The following is a 12534-nucleotide window of genomic DNA, read 5'->3' on the forward strand; positions in this document are numbered from 1 at the left end:
ATATATATATTTCTATGGATTCTCCAAATATCTTATTGACTTTGGAATATTTTGCTAATCAATTATCTCCTTTTGTTTAAAATTTTCCAGTCATAATGATATGGGGATCAGTGAATTGTATTTGTGAAACACGGCAGCACACGATGACACAACGGAAATATGTCCTCTGCTTTTAACAATCACCCTTGGTGAGCAGTGGGCAGCCATGAGAGGCCTGGGGAGCAGTGTGTGGGGATGGTGCTTTGCTCAGTGGCACCTCAGTGGCTGTTTCATTAACCACTAGGCCACTACTGCCCCAGACAGGGCAGTCTGCTTCGGTCTGAATACACATATACAAACTTTCTGGTCAGACTCAGTTTTGATGCACACAAACACTATGTTTCAATTTACAATGTTTATTACAGTGCTATGACAATACAAAAATAATCACAGTCATCAATGATAAATTTGGGACATCTGACAATCATGACATTCATCGTGGTCTTGCTATGCTGTTAAGTTGTATTTGCTGTGCATTCTTTGTCAACTGTTTAAAACATGATGTGCCGAAAAAACCTAAAAACTACAATGTGACTCAAACTGTGCACAGTGAAAGCCTTTAAAATCAACAGTTCCTGCACTTCTCCGGATGTCCAGTGGCTGGAATGACAGCTATATCTACGTCCCCACCGTGGCGGGTGGGATATGCAGCGGTCTGCACAGGCGCACAGCTCCGGTCATTCGTCACCATTTATGTTTGTTCTGGCGCCAGACTTGAATGGCCGCTCCGAAGCTCCTCTCGGTTGGAAGAGCTGCTGCCTATGTGATTGAAAGCCTCGAGGAAGTAACACACACCAGGGATTTCAGAAGGGAAGTTTGGCGGAAGCTCCTCTCTTGTCCGTGGTATGAAGGTGAACTCTGGACGATCTTTTAACAACCTGGAAAGGAAGGGGACATAACCAATATGTCAGTCCTTCAAGCACATCTTCACTTTTGGCACGGAGCGATGTTAGGACAGAAATATCGACTCTCAGTGGCATGCGTCGCTTTTTTTCATCAACGAACAGCAGGCCCTGAGAAATACACCAAATGAGCATATAACAGACAGTAACAAACGCATGATAAACAATTGTCTAATTAAAAGCGAATAAGCAAATTTTACTCAGCACCAGACCTGTGGGTGGTCGGGCTGATGTTGATTCTTCGAGGCAGGCTGCAAGACTCAAATTTGTTCGCCAGCGTCACGTTGTTGCCAAAGAGGCAGTAGCGAGGCATCTTCACACCAACCACACCAGCAAGAACCGAGCCAGAATGGATGCCGATGCGCATCTGGCGGTGGAACCACAGATATAACGTGCATATAAATTATTTCCTACAAATCCACAAATCAGTTATTAAAAAAGGTTCTCACGTGCAATAATCACTGTTACAATATTTATCACAATTGGCTCGCTGTTTAACCACCACTTGATCTCATATACTGATTTGTAAGGTAAGATAACCCTTTGTTAGTCCCACAAGTGGGAAATTTGCATTGCATTTAGAGTTTCGCAACAACATACTTTGAATTGATTTTTAACAATCATTTAAAAAGACTGAACTCTTAGTTTTAATTCAGATTGTTCACCGCAACCCTGTCTTCACTGTTAAGGTTGAAGTTTGGACAGGTATAGTCAAATATCAAACACTCCTATACATGGAGTGCCCGTAAGGTTGAAGTTTGGACAGGTATAGTCAAATATCAAACACTCCTATACATGGAGTGCCCGTAAGGTTGAAGTTTGGACAGGTATAGTCAAATATCAAACACTCCTATACATGGAGTGCCCGTTAGCCTTCACTGATTAATTTGACTATTCCCTGAACACATAACCATAGGAACTTTTAAGGCTAAAACTCTTTTACATGCATTCTGCAAATATCAACAATACCGCCAAAGAACACAAATTCCCATCTATTTTTAATGAATGTGATACATTTTTGGATTTCATATTTCTGATCTTCTGATAACACTCTACAGAAAAAAAAAATGTTCATTGCTCTTGCTCACGCTGACAAGCTTGAGAAGTTGCTATCAGCGGGAACAGCCTGTTCACTTCTGCCCCTTTCGTTCTTGCCAAGTCTGGGATTGCTGCATTATTGTGCAGTCTGCTGAAATGTAATCATCTTCCGAGCGTCCTTTGCTCTACTTTGACCATACAGTTAATGTGCCACTTTAAATACCATCAGCCGCCTGACCTTTTATGGACAATTTATGTTAGATGCTAACATCAGAACCATCTGGATGTTAACTTTAGTAGGCCTGAAATGCCTGCAGAACCTCTGGGGATTTTACAGGATAAAAGCTTATGTTCAATTCCTCTAGATTTGAAACATTTGGCCTCCCCTGGCAGGCTCACTTAATTCGACCATTTTATTCTTAAACCCCTGATGTGCTTTGCAGTAGATATAAAAAAGCATTCTTCATCTCTTCTACTGAAATCACAGGCGTGCCAACTCTTCTGCATCAACTTGCTAAAACAGGACACAATGACACTGACCCTGATCACTTCTCCAGTGGGGGTCATGACCTCATCTGAGAGCTCCATCATCTTCAGGGCCATGAGTGCAATCTGAACCGCATGGTTCTCGCTCTCCTTATGCAAGCCACCAGCCACGCAGTACGCGTCCCCAATTGTCTCCACCTGCAGAGATCCAGTGTTGAATGGGCATAGAAGGCCTTTTGGACAACTGCCACTCAGCAGATTAAGCAGACATAATGGCATTCCAGCTACAAGTGCCTGTCGAAATGATCTAACAAGATGTAAAGTCATTCGTTTTTGCAGTAAACAGAACTGTATTCAAAAAGTGGGAGTCATAACTTAATAACTTTTCACAGGCAGTAGACAATTATTCTAAAATTATCTATAATGACATCTTCATTAACTGAAATGTATGACATAAACATGCATTTAGTGTTGTACATGTTCATTCATGAGTTTGTCATATATTTTGGGGTTATAAGCTGTTGACCATATTGGCCTCTGCATTTTAAACCTTAATGAGGAGGGGGTGTTGAAGCCTGCTTCCAGCTCTAGTGCTTGCAATATGAAGCATATTTATTTTGATTAAAACAAACAAATATATATGCGCATAAAATAACCAAAATGATTATTTAAAAAATTATGTGAGATGTAACATGGGCATATGAGATTTATTTTTTAGTGTATAAATTGACAATTAAGGTTCTTCCTTGATTTGTTTTGTAGACGGTCCCTTTCTTCTGTAAAAATGTTGAGTGCAGCCTTTATTTGGTTAAAATATCTCATGTACACTATGACGTTGTCATTGCAGTTTCCTGTGTAATTAAATATGTGTGCGGATTCAGCACGTAACCACCTGTTTGGTGTGGCACATAGACAATTGTTTTTTACCTACCCAATTGCAATGTTATTGGCTGTAGCTGGATGAGATCAAACTATCTACCCAGCCAGCACTCTTTCTGTTCATTTCTCATAATGCAGGAGTTATTTCTTGGGTGCCATCATAGACAGCCCTTAACAAGAGTGATTTGTGCTGCGCGACTACAAATGTTCACAGCATGTGTTGTTTGAAAATGCAAAGTTAGAGAAGGTTTTACGGTTTAAAAGCTAAGTACCTGAGCTCAGAAAAATGGTCAAAAGCCTCTTCCTCGGGAAAAGTGATGCTTTTCCAAAGCCAAGGCACATTTCTCTCACACTTATTATAGACATGTTTACTTTCCATTCTGCTGAGAGGAACACCTGACAGTTGTCTGGTTAAGATGAAGTGAGATCTATTTTAAGTTGGAGACGTCCTTGAGAATGTACACAAAGCGCAGTGCTAAACTAAACTCTGACTTCACGGTGCTTTATGAGAGTCCTCATCTTACGCGTGTATGGGATGTTTTACTTTGGCGACGCTGTGATTACATTAGCCAACCTCCTGGCAGAATACTAGCTGCTTTTGCTCAAAATCTAAAGGAGAAAGACAATGCATGAACATTTTTAGATCCAAGCAAGTGAAATATGAGTTTTGGGGTTTTTTTTTCAGTTACGTATTAACAAAACTTGATGAGATGCCACAAAAGCTGATTTTGACTTATGGATCTCCAAAAGTCAGGAAAATTGAAGAGTGATAATGTGAGCAGGTCCATCCCCACGCATCACCAGCATCATTAACCAGGTCTCACCTTATACACATCCAGCTCACCACAGTGGTGGTCAAAGCGTGTGTACAGCTCTCCCAGCATGGTCACCACCTGCATGGGCGTGCAGTGTGAGCATATGGAAGTAAAGCCCACAATGTCGGAAAAAAGCACGGTGACGTTTTCAAATTTCTTGGCCTGCACAGGAAGGCCCTGCCACAAGCGCTTTGCCACGTTTCCAGGGAAGATGGTGAAGAGAAGCTCCACGGTGCGCCGTTTCTCCTCCTCCAGGGCTTGGTGAGCCTGCTCAAGGGCAGCCTTGGCCTTTCCTAGACGCTTTTTCAGGCCATCCTGGGCCTTGGCCTGCTCACCGACTAGCACTACATCGCGCAGGGCATTGTGGATGGGGATATCAGACAAGTAAAGGCCTCGACCCGTCAGCTCCTCAAGCTTATCCACACAGGGTGAGCCCAGGAAGAGGATGGCATTCATCTCAGACATGAAGATCATTTGGCCCTTCAGGTCCATGAGCTAGGTGGAGAGAAAACAGGAAAACACAAGACACTGTTATCTCTGCAGGATATGTCGCTAAATGATTTGATAGCCACCAAAGAAAAATCTGAATAATTTTGTTTTAATTGATATGCAGGATATATGATCTAGTTTGAGTTTTCTTGTTCGGATCAGTTTAATTTTCAATTAAAAGATAAAAAAAAAAAATCATAGTACAATGACATTTATGTATTTGCTCATTTAAGACATTGCTCATTAAAAGTTTAACCCATAGAATTAACCCATAGAATGCCCCAATATCCCCCTTTCCCTAGATGGAAATTTGGGTTTTCAAAAGTGTAGGGCATTTTGTTTTGTCCGTTCAATTAAGATCAAAATGATTAAAACTCCTGTCCAGATATTGTTCATGCTGCAAATGAGCTGGTATAGCAGGAAGTGGCTGTCAATGATGGAATATCCGCATACATGGCAAGCAGAACTTTATAAGCAACAATTAGTCTTGAGCTCCAGTTGAATGATGTGTTCATTAGTGAAAGTGATTACTTTGTCATTGTGATACTCAGCAAGCACAGCACACGGTGCACACGATGAATTGTTGTGGCAGCAGGCGCCGGGGAGCAGTGTGTGGGGACGGTACCTTCATATCAGGGGGATCTCAGAGGCACAGTGGTAGATCGGGATTTGAACCCACAAACCTTCGATTACAGGTCTGCTTGCTTACCTGCTAGGCTAGCACTGCCCCACTAAAATGTTATTGTGGGTATCAGATACACCTTTTGTAATGATCTTAGTGCAGCTGAAAATAGTGTTTATATTTTTAAAATAGTCTGTCTGCATTCACCCAGAACATGACATTAGTATGATATGTTTTATCCATTAGAATTAGAATTTTTTAGCTACATTTAAATAACTAACTTAAATGACAATAAGGACCATCATGTATTCTTTGGAAATGTTTAACATATTCCTTTAATTGATTTTTGAGATTTAAGAGATTTTTGCTTTCAAAGGCCAAACCACTCTCTAGCAATACATTTCTCACATATTTCCAAATAATTAGATTTACTATTTGACTTCCAGATAATTTGACTTAATAATTAGCTTTGACTTAGCCTACATCAAACTCATTAAAGTAGAACTTTCATGGCAACATAACCCATCAGCTTGCTAACAGGATGAAAAATCCCTCCAATTAGCTGGGGATTGTGATTAGTTTTTCTGAGAAGCTTTGAAAGCATTAGAAGCAGATAACCTTTGATTCATCACTCTTTGATCTACAACTGAGCTCTGGCAGCTGCGTCAAAGCCGGAGCAGGACGTACCTTAGCAGAGCTGTCAGCCGTGGACACTCCGTGCTTCAGACGGAGAATAAACTGGGTGTTAAGCATGGTCAAAATCCCTTGGAAAGTGCAGTGGATCTCAGGAGTGATGATGGCAAAGTGCTCCTCAAATGCTGGGCGCCTCTGGACATCCCTGCGTGGGAGCCTTCTCCGTAGGCCATCGCCTATCTGCAGAATCGCCATGTCCTGGTCCAGGAGAATGTGGAAAGGGAAGGTGGTGTAAAGAAGTGATAGAGGAATGTCCCCACTAGACATCGTCCTCATGGGGCTTGGGGTGAGGCTCTTTGCATCGCGGACCATTACAGAGTAGAGCAGGTGGGGCTGGTGGCTGGTCTCCAACGCACTCTCCTTGGCACCGGGATCCATCCGGACCTCCACCTCGACGTGGTAGAGCACACTTGCAGCAGCTTTGATGATGCCTGGGAAGAAGAGCTCAGTGGTGGGATGAGGGTTGAAGTAGTAGACGGTGAGGAAGCCCGGATCTTTGTCCAAACACAACACAGAGGCTTCACTGATGTGCCTCTTCTCCTGCTGAGTAGATGGCGTGCTCTGCTTCAAAAGCACGTTGAAGCTGTTGAGGAAGTCATGGAGCGCTCCCCCCACCACACCTAAAATGTGGCCATCCTCTTCGTAACAGGTTCTGAACACCTCAGTGCCCAAGGAGACCTTGAGCACATCCATGTGGGTTCCTAGAACACACCACAAAACTCACCAAACATGCCCAATGCTTGTGAACACGTGGCTGGTAAGAAGAAAAGCTAATTTCCCTTTACCTGTTTCAACTGAGTAGCTCTTCATAATGTCCTTAAGGTGTTCAGGGTTTTCAAAATTTCTGTCTTCACAAAAATCTAAATATACTGCTGGGCTGTCAATAAACCCAAAAGAACAATGACATCCTTCAGTGAAGAAAGAGCATGAAGTGCAAATATGAATGAAAAACAGTGGACTATGCAGAAAAAACGCGTGTACACAGGACACAGACACCACGAATTGCATAGTGCAGGAACGCATTGAATCCAAAAAGGAAAAACTATTGCGCGACTTTTAGATACACTTCGGTCATATTTGCAAGGCGAAGAGGCCACTCTTTTAAATGAATCAAAATGGCATAGATATAGTGAATCAAATACAGGCCATGGCAGATAAAGAATCAAAGTGCGAAGAAATGTGTTCAACAATATAACTGGAAATACGAATTTTATCGATTGTAAACGTGAAATCGCCGTTTGAGATTAATAAAAGCCATTTGATTCCATACACGTTCAACAACACGGCAAATGAATTGTAATCTGATGTTCTGTGTTGTGAACTGACATAGAATTTGGGGAATAAAAGATTTTTTACTGAAAGCGTGATTTCTGTCCGCTACCTTAAAGTCTGTAGAAGTTGCGCTCATGTGTTTTTTTTTTCTGGCGACGCACGACCAGACTGGAGATGTCTGTGTTTTGTCTGCACGTTTTTGTGTCAGTAAAACCTGTAATGTAATCCTTTTGCTCGGAATGACAAATCTTATATTTAATGTGATATATTTTCACATGTGCGCCAGCGTTTCCCAAGACCACAGAAACGCACCGTTTCAAATATTTATATCGTCTTCGTTCTAAGCACGTTTTTCTGTTAGTTTAAATAGTGGTGTCCCATATATCGTTGTTTTACTGTGAGACTTGGTCTTACCATGGTGCCCCGCACCTATGCTGCTGCACCGTACTCAGGAAGGCGCTCTGCAGCCTCTGAAACTGTCACATTGTAAATTATACAAAAGTTCATCAGCAGCTGATATTTCACATATAAACATTAGACGACATAAGATGATATTAATTTTATTATAGTAATAATAATAATTATTATTATGATCATGATTTTTGGTGGCACGGCTGGAATTCGGAGTCGAGATGCTCAGGGGCTTTACCTCCGGGCACACCAGTTTCCGGACGCTCTCCCCCAGCGTGTGGAGGTTCACTTTGCTCTTGCTGCTTTTCCGCCGGGGCTCCTCCGTGGACACGGGCGGCGCGTCGGGAGCGCGCCCGTGCCCGTGCCCGCGCGGCTCCTCGTCCAGCGGCGCCGCGGAGAACGGACACTCGCCGGAGAGCTTGAGTTCCTTCAGCTTCGCGCAGAACATCGTGGCCAGATGACGGCGGCTACATGGCGACTGTCCCGACTACAGCCAACCCCACTCCCGCACCACGGCATTCCCACGCAGGAGAAGGGACCCTGCGCCGTCGCCACATTTATACACCGCGTTCATATTGCACGGTTCGGGCAAATGACACGCCAGAGAGAGAGAGAGAGAGAGAGAGAGAGAGAGAGAGAGAGAGAGAAGAAAAAGTCCATTAACTCCAGCCAATCGTCAGGCGTAACGGGGCTTCCACCTGGCCAATGGGCGGCCGAGGAGGCCGGGCTCGTTAAAAATGCATCAGCTCCGTGCCGCGGAGCGCCGAACCGGGCGCCGTTACGCGCGGGTTCGAGCGCAACGTGACGTGCGCGGACACCCCGACCCGCGGGTTACGTAACAGACCTCGTTCTGCGAGCCGTGCGTAAAGCCGCTCCTGCGCCTTCCCTGCGTGCCAACAACAGCGCGCTTTTAAACTGGAGTGAATGGAGTCGATATGAATATAGAAATTGCTGCCTCGTGTGCGCATCAGGGTGAACGCTTCATTTCTTTCATTCGGGCGCCTCTGACTGCTGTGCTTATGGTGGTAGTCCAGTGTGTCTGCAGCAGGGGCCTGATGTGTTCGGAGCTTCTTTTTAAATCTCACGGGTTAAAAAAAGAACACGTCTCTCCTCTTATTTTATTGTGTAGCCGTCCCCACTGACCAAAGCTTTTCGCTTTTTTAGCTCACGCGCACGATTAAAAGCTCCACAGTATTAAAATCACCGGATCGAGATGAAGGAATTCATTTCCCGGCACTTGCCGTGTCTGAGATTATGAACTCACATCAACATTTCCATTCGGTGTTGACATATGTAGGATATGATTCCTTGTTTTTTAGGGGGGTTCCAATATAAGGCGCACGATGGCACCATGATCTAACGACGGCTGATGGAGAGCACAATGAGGTCAGATTCACTGCAAGTCTCACTGTTACCTCGAAAGTCACCCAGATGATAAGAGCGTCACGGCACCAGGAGATAACTGACCGGTGCACCAAACACTGCCATGGCCTTCCTATCCGCCACACAGCTGGCATATCTGCTGGCATTTTCATCCTCCTTTTTCAAGGTGAAAACGTTTAAAAGGCTCGAGGTTAACAGGTTGAGGTGTGCTTGTTTGTTTGCACTGCATTACTCCGCAGATGGGAGATGTTTAATTCGCGCTTGTCATCGTGCATGCGTTTGTTGTGTCTGTAGGTGTTCCTGTTTATCCGTCTGGCCATGGGTGTGTGCCATGCAAGCCATTAGCACCGTTGCTGTGGAAACCGCCACGACAAGCCACGTTGACAGCAGTGGTTGGCTCCAATGTTGGCTCACAGCGGGCAATATTAAAAATGTTCGTGGCAAATGAACATTTTACCTCACTATCAAGGTGAGGTGTGTTGACAGCTTCTTATTGAAATATTTTATAATATTTTGCCGTGTTCTAAAGGTGTCATGGAAATGAGATTTAATCCCACAGACCATTTACATTTACGGCATTTACCAGATGCCCTTATCCAGAGCGACTTACAATCAGTAGTTACAGGGACAGTCCCCCCCTGGAGCAACTTAGGGTTAAGTGTCTTGCTGAGGGACACAATGGTAGTAAGTGGGGTTTGAACCTGGGTCTTCTGGATCACAGGCGTCTAGGCTACTACCACCCCACCTCTACCCACCTCTAACAATTGTGGGTGTTAGGATCCGGTCTGAAAGGGGCTAGTTGGGATGCGGGGTTCGTCCTGATGTTTTTACCTGTGTCTGCCTGCTCGCTTCTGTTTGCCCTCGGTGATGTTTTCCCATGTCATGTTTCCTGTCAATTTATAAGATCAATTGAAACCCTGAAGGTTTTTTTTTTTTTTGATCATTTGGCTATGAGCTCACCGTCATGGATTTCTGCTAGTTTAATATATAGAAAGAATATAATGAACAGTCCTTGTCAGTGTCATGGAGGATTTGTGCGCTATAGGCACAGAGCTCAGTGATTAAAGGTGGGACATTTTTGACATTATTGCGTGGTTAATCTTTGTTTAATGGTCACGGCTTCTCTCAAGTATTTACTCATTATCACCACCAAGCTGTCAGGCTACAGCTTTCTCTCTCTCCCTTGCTCACTGTTCTTCTCATCGCAAGTGTTGTCCTCATTTGCCCGGTTGGTGTCCCTTTGATGCCTGTTTGAAGCCACTATCTTCCTCAGCCCACAAAGCTCCCCATTTGCCATCACCAGGCTTACATTGCTGTCATGGTCATTCGGTGACAGAACCCATGATGCCACGACTTCAGATCACTATTTTTTTTTTTACATAAGAACTGCGACACAGAAACCACAGAAACACCTGTCCCTGACACGGAGTGTTAGTCCACATGAAATATTAAAAAATGGAACAACAATACATAAAAAATCGAAATGATTTAATAATAAAACATACAGTAATCGTGCAATTAGAATTATTTGGAGCCTACATCGCATGAGGTTAATCCACTGAGAACGAGTGAGAATCATCCTAAATTCCTCTGAAACAATGCAATGGCCTAGGTGGTATATCTGTGGTGGGGTCCGTGATCTGAACTGGGTGAGGCAGGTTAGGAGGAGGACTGGCCACTGATCAGAACACAGGGAATGGTGAGAATATGCAGTATTACAAAAATTATTTAAGCAGAATTCTAACAAACGGCATAATTTCACATTAGAAAGCTCCATTACCTGTTTCTGCATGTTTGAGTCATAGTTTTATGATAAATTGTGCAGTCTAATTTACCCCTTATTAACAATATTTATGAAGTTTGACCACTAGGAGGCTGAATGAACTTCCCCTCAAGGTCAGAACAGTATTTAACGGCATCTTTAGAGAATACTTAGACTAACTTTCTTATAATCCGATTTATGCAAGAAAAACTACAAGATGGTGAATAAAATTATTGTATTCATGTCTTGAGTCCTAGTGAACCACAACTGATTACTTCATTTTCATATAACATGAACGTCGTTCTGGATAAGGCTGTCTGCCAAATCCATAAATGTAAACGGAGAAGCTGTTATTGTGACAGAAGCAGCTGAAACGCAAAAAAAAAAATTCTATTCGAATATTTAGAAACATTCCTTCAGACATGTGGTGGGCCAAGGCCCCATGTTTGGCTCCTCTAAGAGGCTCAATAATTCAGAGAGCCTTGGAATCGATTTGGAACTTGCGAGGCCCGACTCGTCCACCGGAGGCTTCACCTGGCAGAAGAGCCTGAGCCCAAAAGCCCAGCCGGCGCTTCAGCACAGTAGATGAGTCACTGGGCCGGCTGGGCCGGGCTCGGCACTCGGGCTGCAACAAGGTGCTGCTCGCTTCAGCGTCGCTTACATGTAGACGGCTATTTTTATGACCATGTAAAAGTGTGTGAAATGCCTATATATTGCCCCTCTGCATATGTGCAATCGGCTGTTATACAATGTTGTTTGAGTTATGAATTCTGAATAAAAATGAAAAAGCTGCAAACGGCAGAATAGGGCTCCAACTGCTATTGGATAATGCTCCTCAGAGCCTTTTAATCCCCCCCACCTGCCACTTTGACTCCGGTGCTACACGGCGAAATTAGGTTTATTAGATTAGAACATTGCAGAGTGCAGTGCTTGCTGTGCAGCATATCGAGACAATAAATCCTCTGTGCTTTTTAAACTCTGTCACAAATCTGCAGATCAGGACCTCGATGGCAAGGCATCTCGACTCCCCCGCTCACAACTTATCGAAAAGCCTTTCTCATTGCGTTACGGGATCCTTCGGTTAAGCTGTGCTGTCGTTTCCAGCTTTCACCCCAAAGACTCCTCAAAGACGACTCTAATCATACCTAGATCAAACAAGGAGAACAGTCAAAAGTCTGGCTGTTTGGTCCCTGGTCCTAATTTTGAGGAAATAGGCCAGTTAATTTAACAACCAATCCAATTCCGTGTGGAAATGATGACGGCACGGCACCTTTCTTCAAAGGCAATGCTGTCTGTTCAGTTTTATGTATCAGGTGATCATAAAAAGCCTGTATTGGCTGCTGAAATTTGATGGCTTGATGGTTAACCCGTTAACCCCCTGAAGGCTCCAGGAATAAGCCCCTTCTTTTTATTATTCAGAAGAGTTCATTTCTTTATACCTTAATTACACAGAATAAACACACAACAAAGGTCTGTGAAGGGCATGCCCAAGAATTAAACAAATCTGAAATTTAATTTCATATCTCATGGTTCAGATACAACCACAAAAAATATTTTTAATTATATATTTAATTTTTGTTAATATTGTACATGAGGGGGAATTTGTATGCAAATAGTATTGATTAAGCAAGGAGCGTTCTGAATGGATTAACCACTGACATTTTCATTCCAACGAGGAACATGAACATAATTTATTATGCAGGTACTGTAATGTACACACAGTGTGTACAACCATACATGGTG

The 12534-nt window shown here is 43.4% G+C and overlaps 1 protein-coding gene across 1 annotated transcript; it reads right to left on the reverse strand.

Annotated features, from left to right (window-relative positions):
- Positions 1 to 375: 375 nt before the first annotated feature.
- Positions 376 to 8234, reverse strand: gucy1a1 (guanylate cyclase 1 soluble subunit alpha 1). Its single transcript, XM_028976578.1, has 8 exons — positions 7885 to 8234; positions 7650 to 7711; positions 6749 to 6840; positions 5958 to 6664; positions 4169 to 4654; positions 2520 to 2663; positions 1154 to 1308; positions 376 to 917 (listed from the first exon to the last, which is right to left on the reverse strand). The coding sequence occupies exons 1-8, from the start codon at positions 8092 to 8094 to the stop codon at positions 731 to 733; spliced, it is 2043 nt and encodes a 680-aa protein (XP_028832411.1). The 5' UTR covers positions 8095 to 8234; the 3' UTR covers positions 376 to 730.
- Positions 8235 to 12534: the final 4300 nt, after the last annotated feature.

The sequence above is a fragment of the Denticeps clupeoides genome, chromosome 4 (genome assembly GCF_900700375.1).
Source record: "Denticeps clupeoides chromosome 4, fDenClu1.1, whole genome shotgun sequence".
In the NCBI taxonomy this organism is placed as follows: domain Eukaryota; kingdom Metazoa; phylum Chordata; class Actinopteri; order Clupeiformes; family Denticipitidae; genus Denticeps; species Denticeps clupeoides.

Coding starts and splice junctions, on each gene's coding strand:
- gucy1a1 (XM_028976578.1), bottom strand. CDS start 8,094: ATGTTCTGCGCGAAGCTGAAGGAACTCAAGCTCTCCGGCGAGTGTCCG. Junction 6,665..6,748: donor GAGCTACTCAGTTGAAACAG/GTAAAGGGAAAT, acceptor GGTGTGTTCTAG/GAACCCACATGGATGTGCTC. Junction 2,664..4,168: donor GTGAGCTGGATGTGTATAAG/GTGAGACCTGGT, acceptor GGATCTCTGCAG/GTGGAGACAATTGGGGACGC.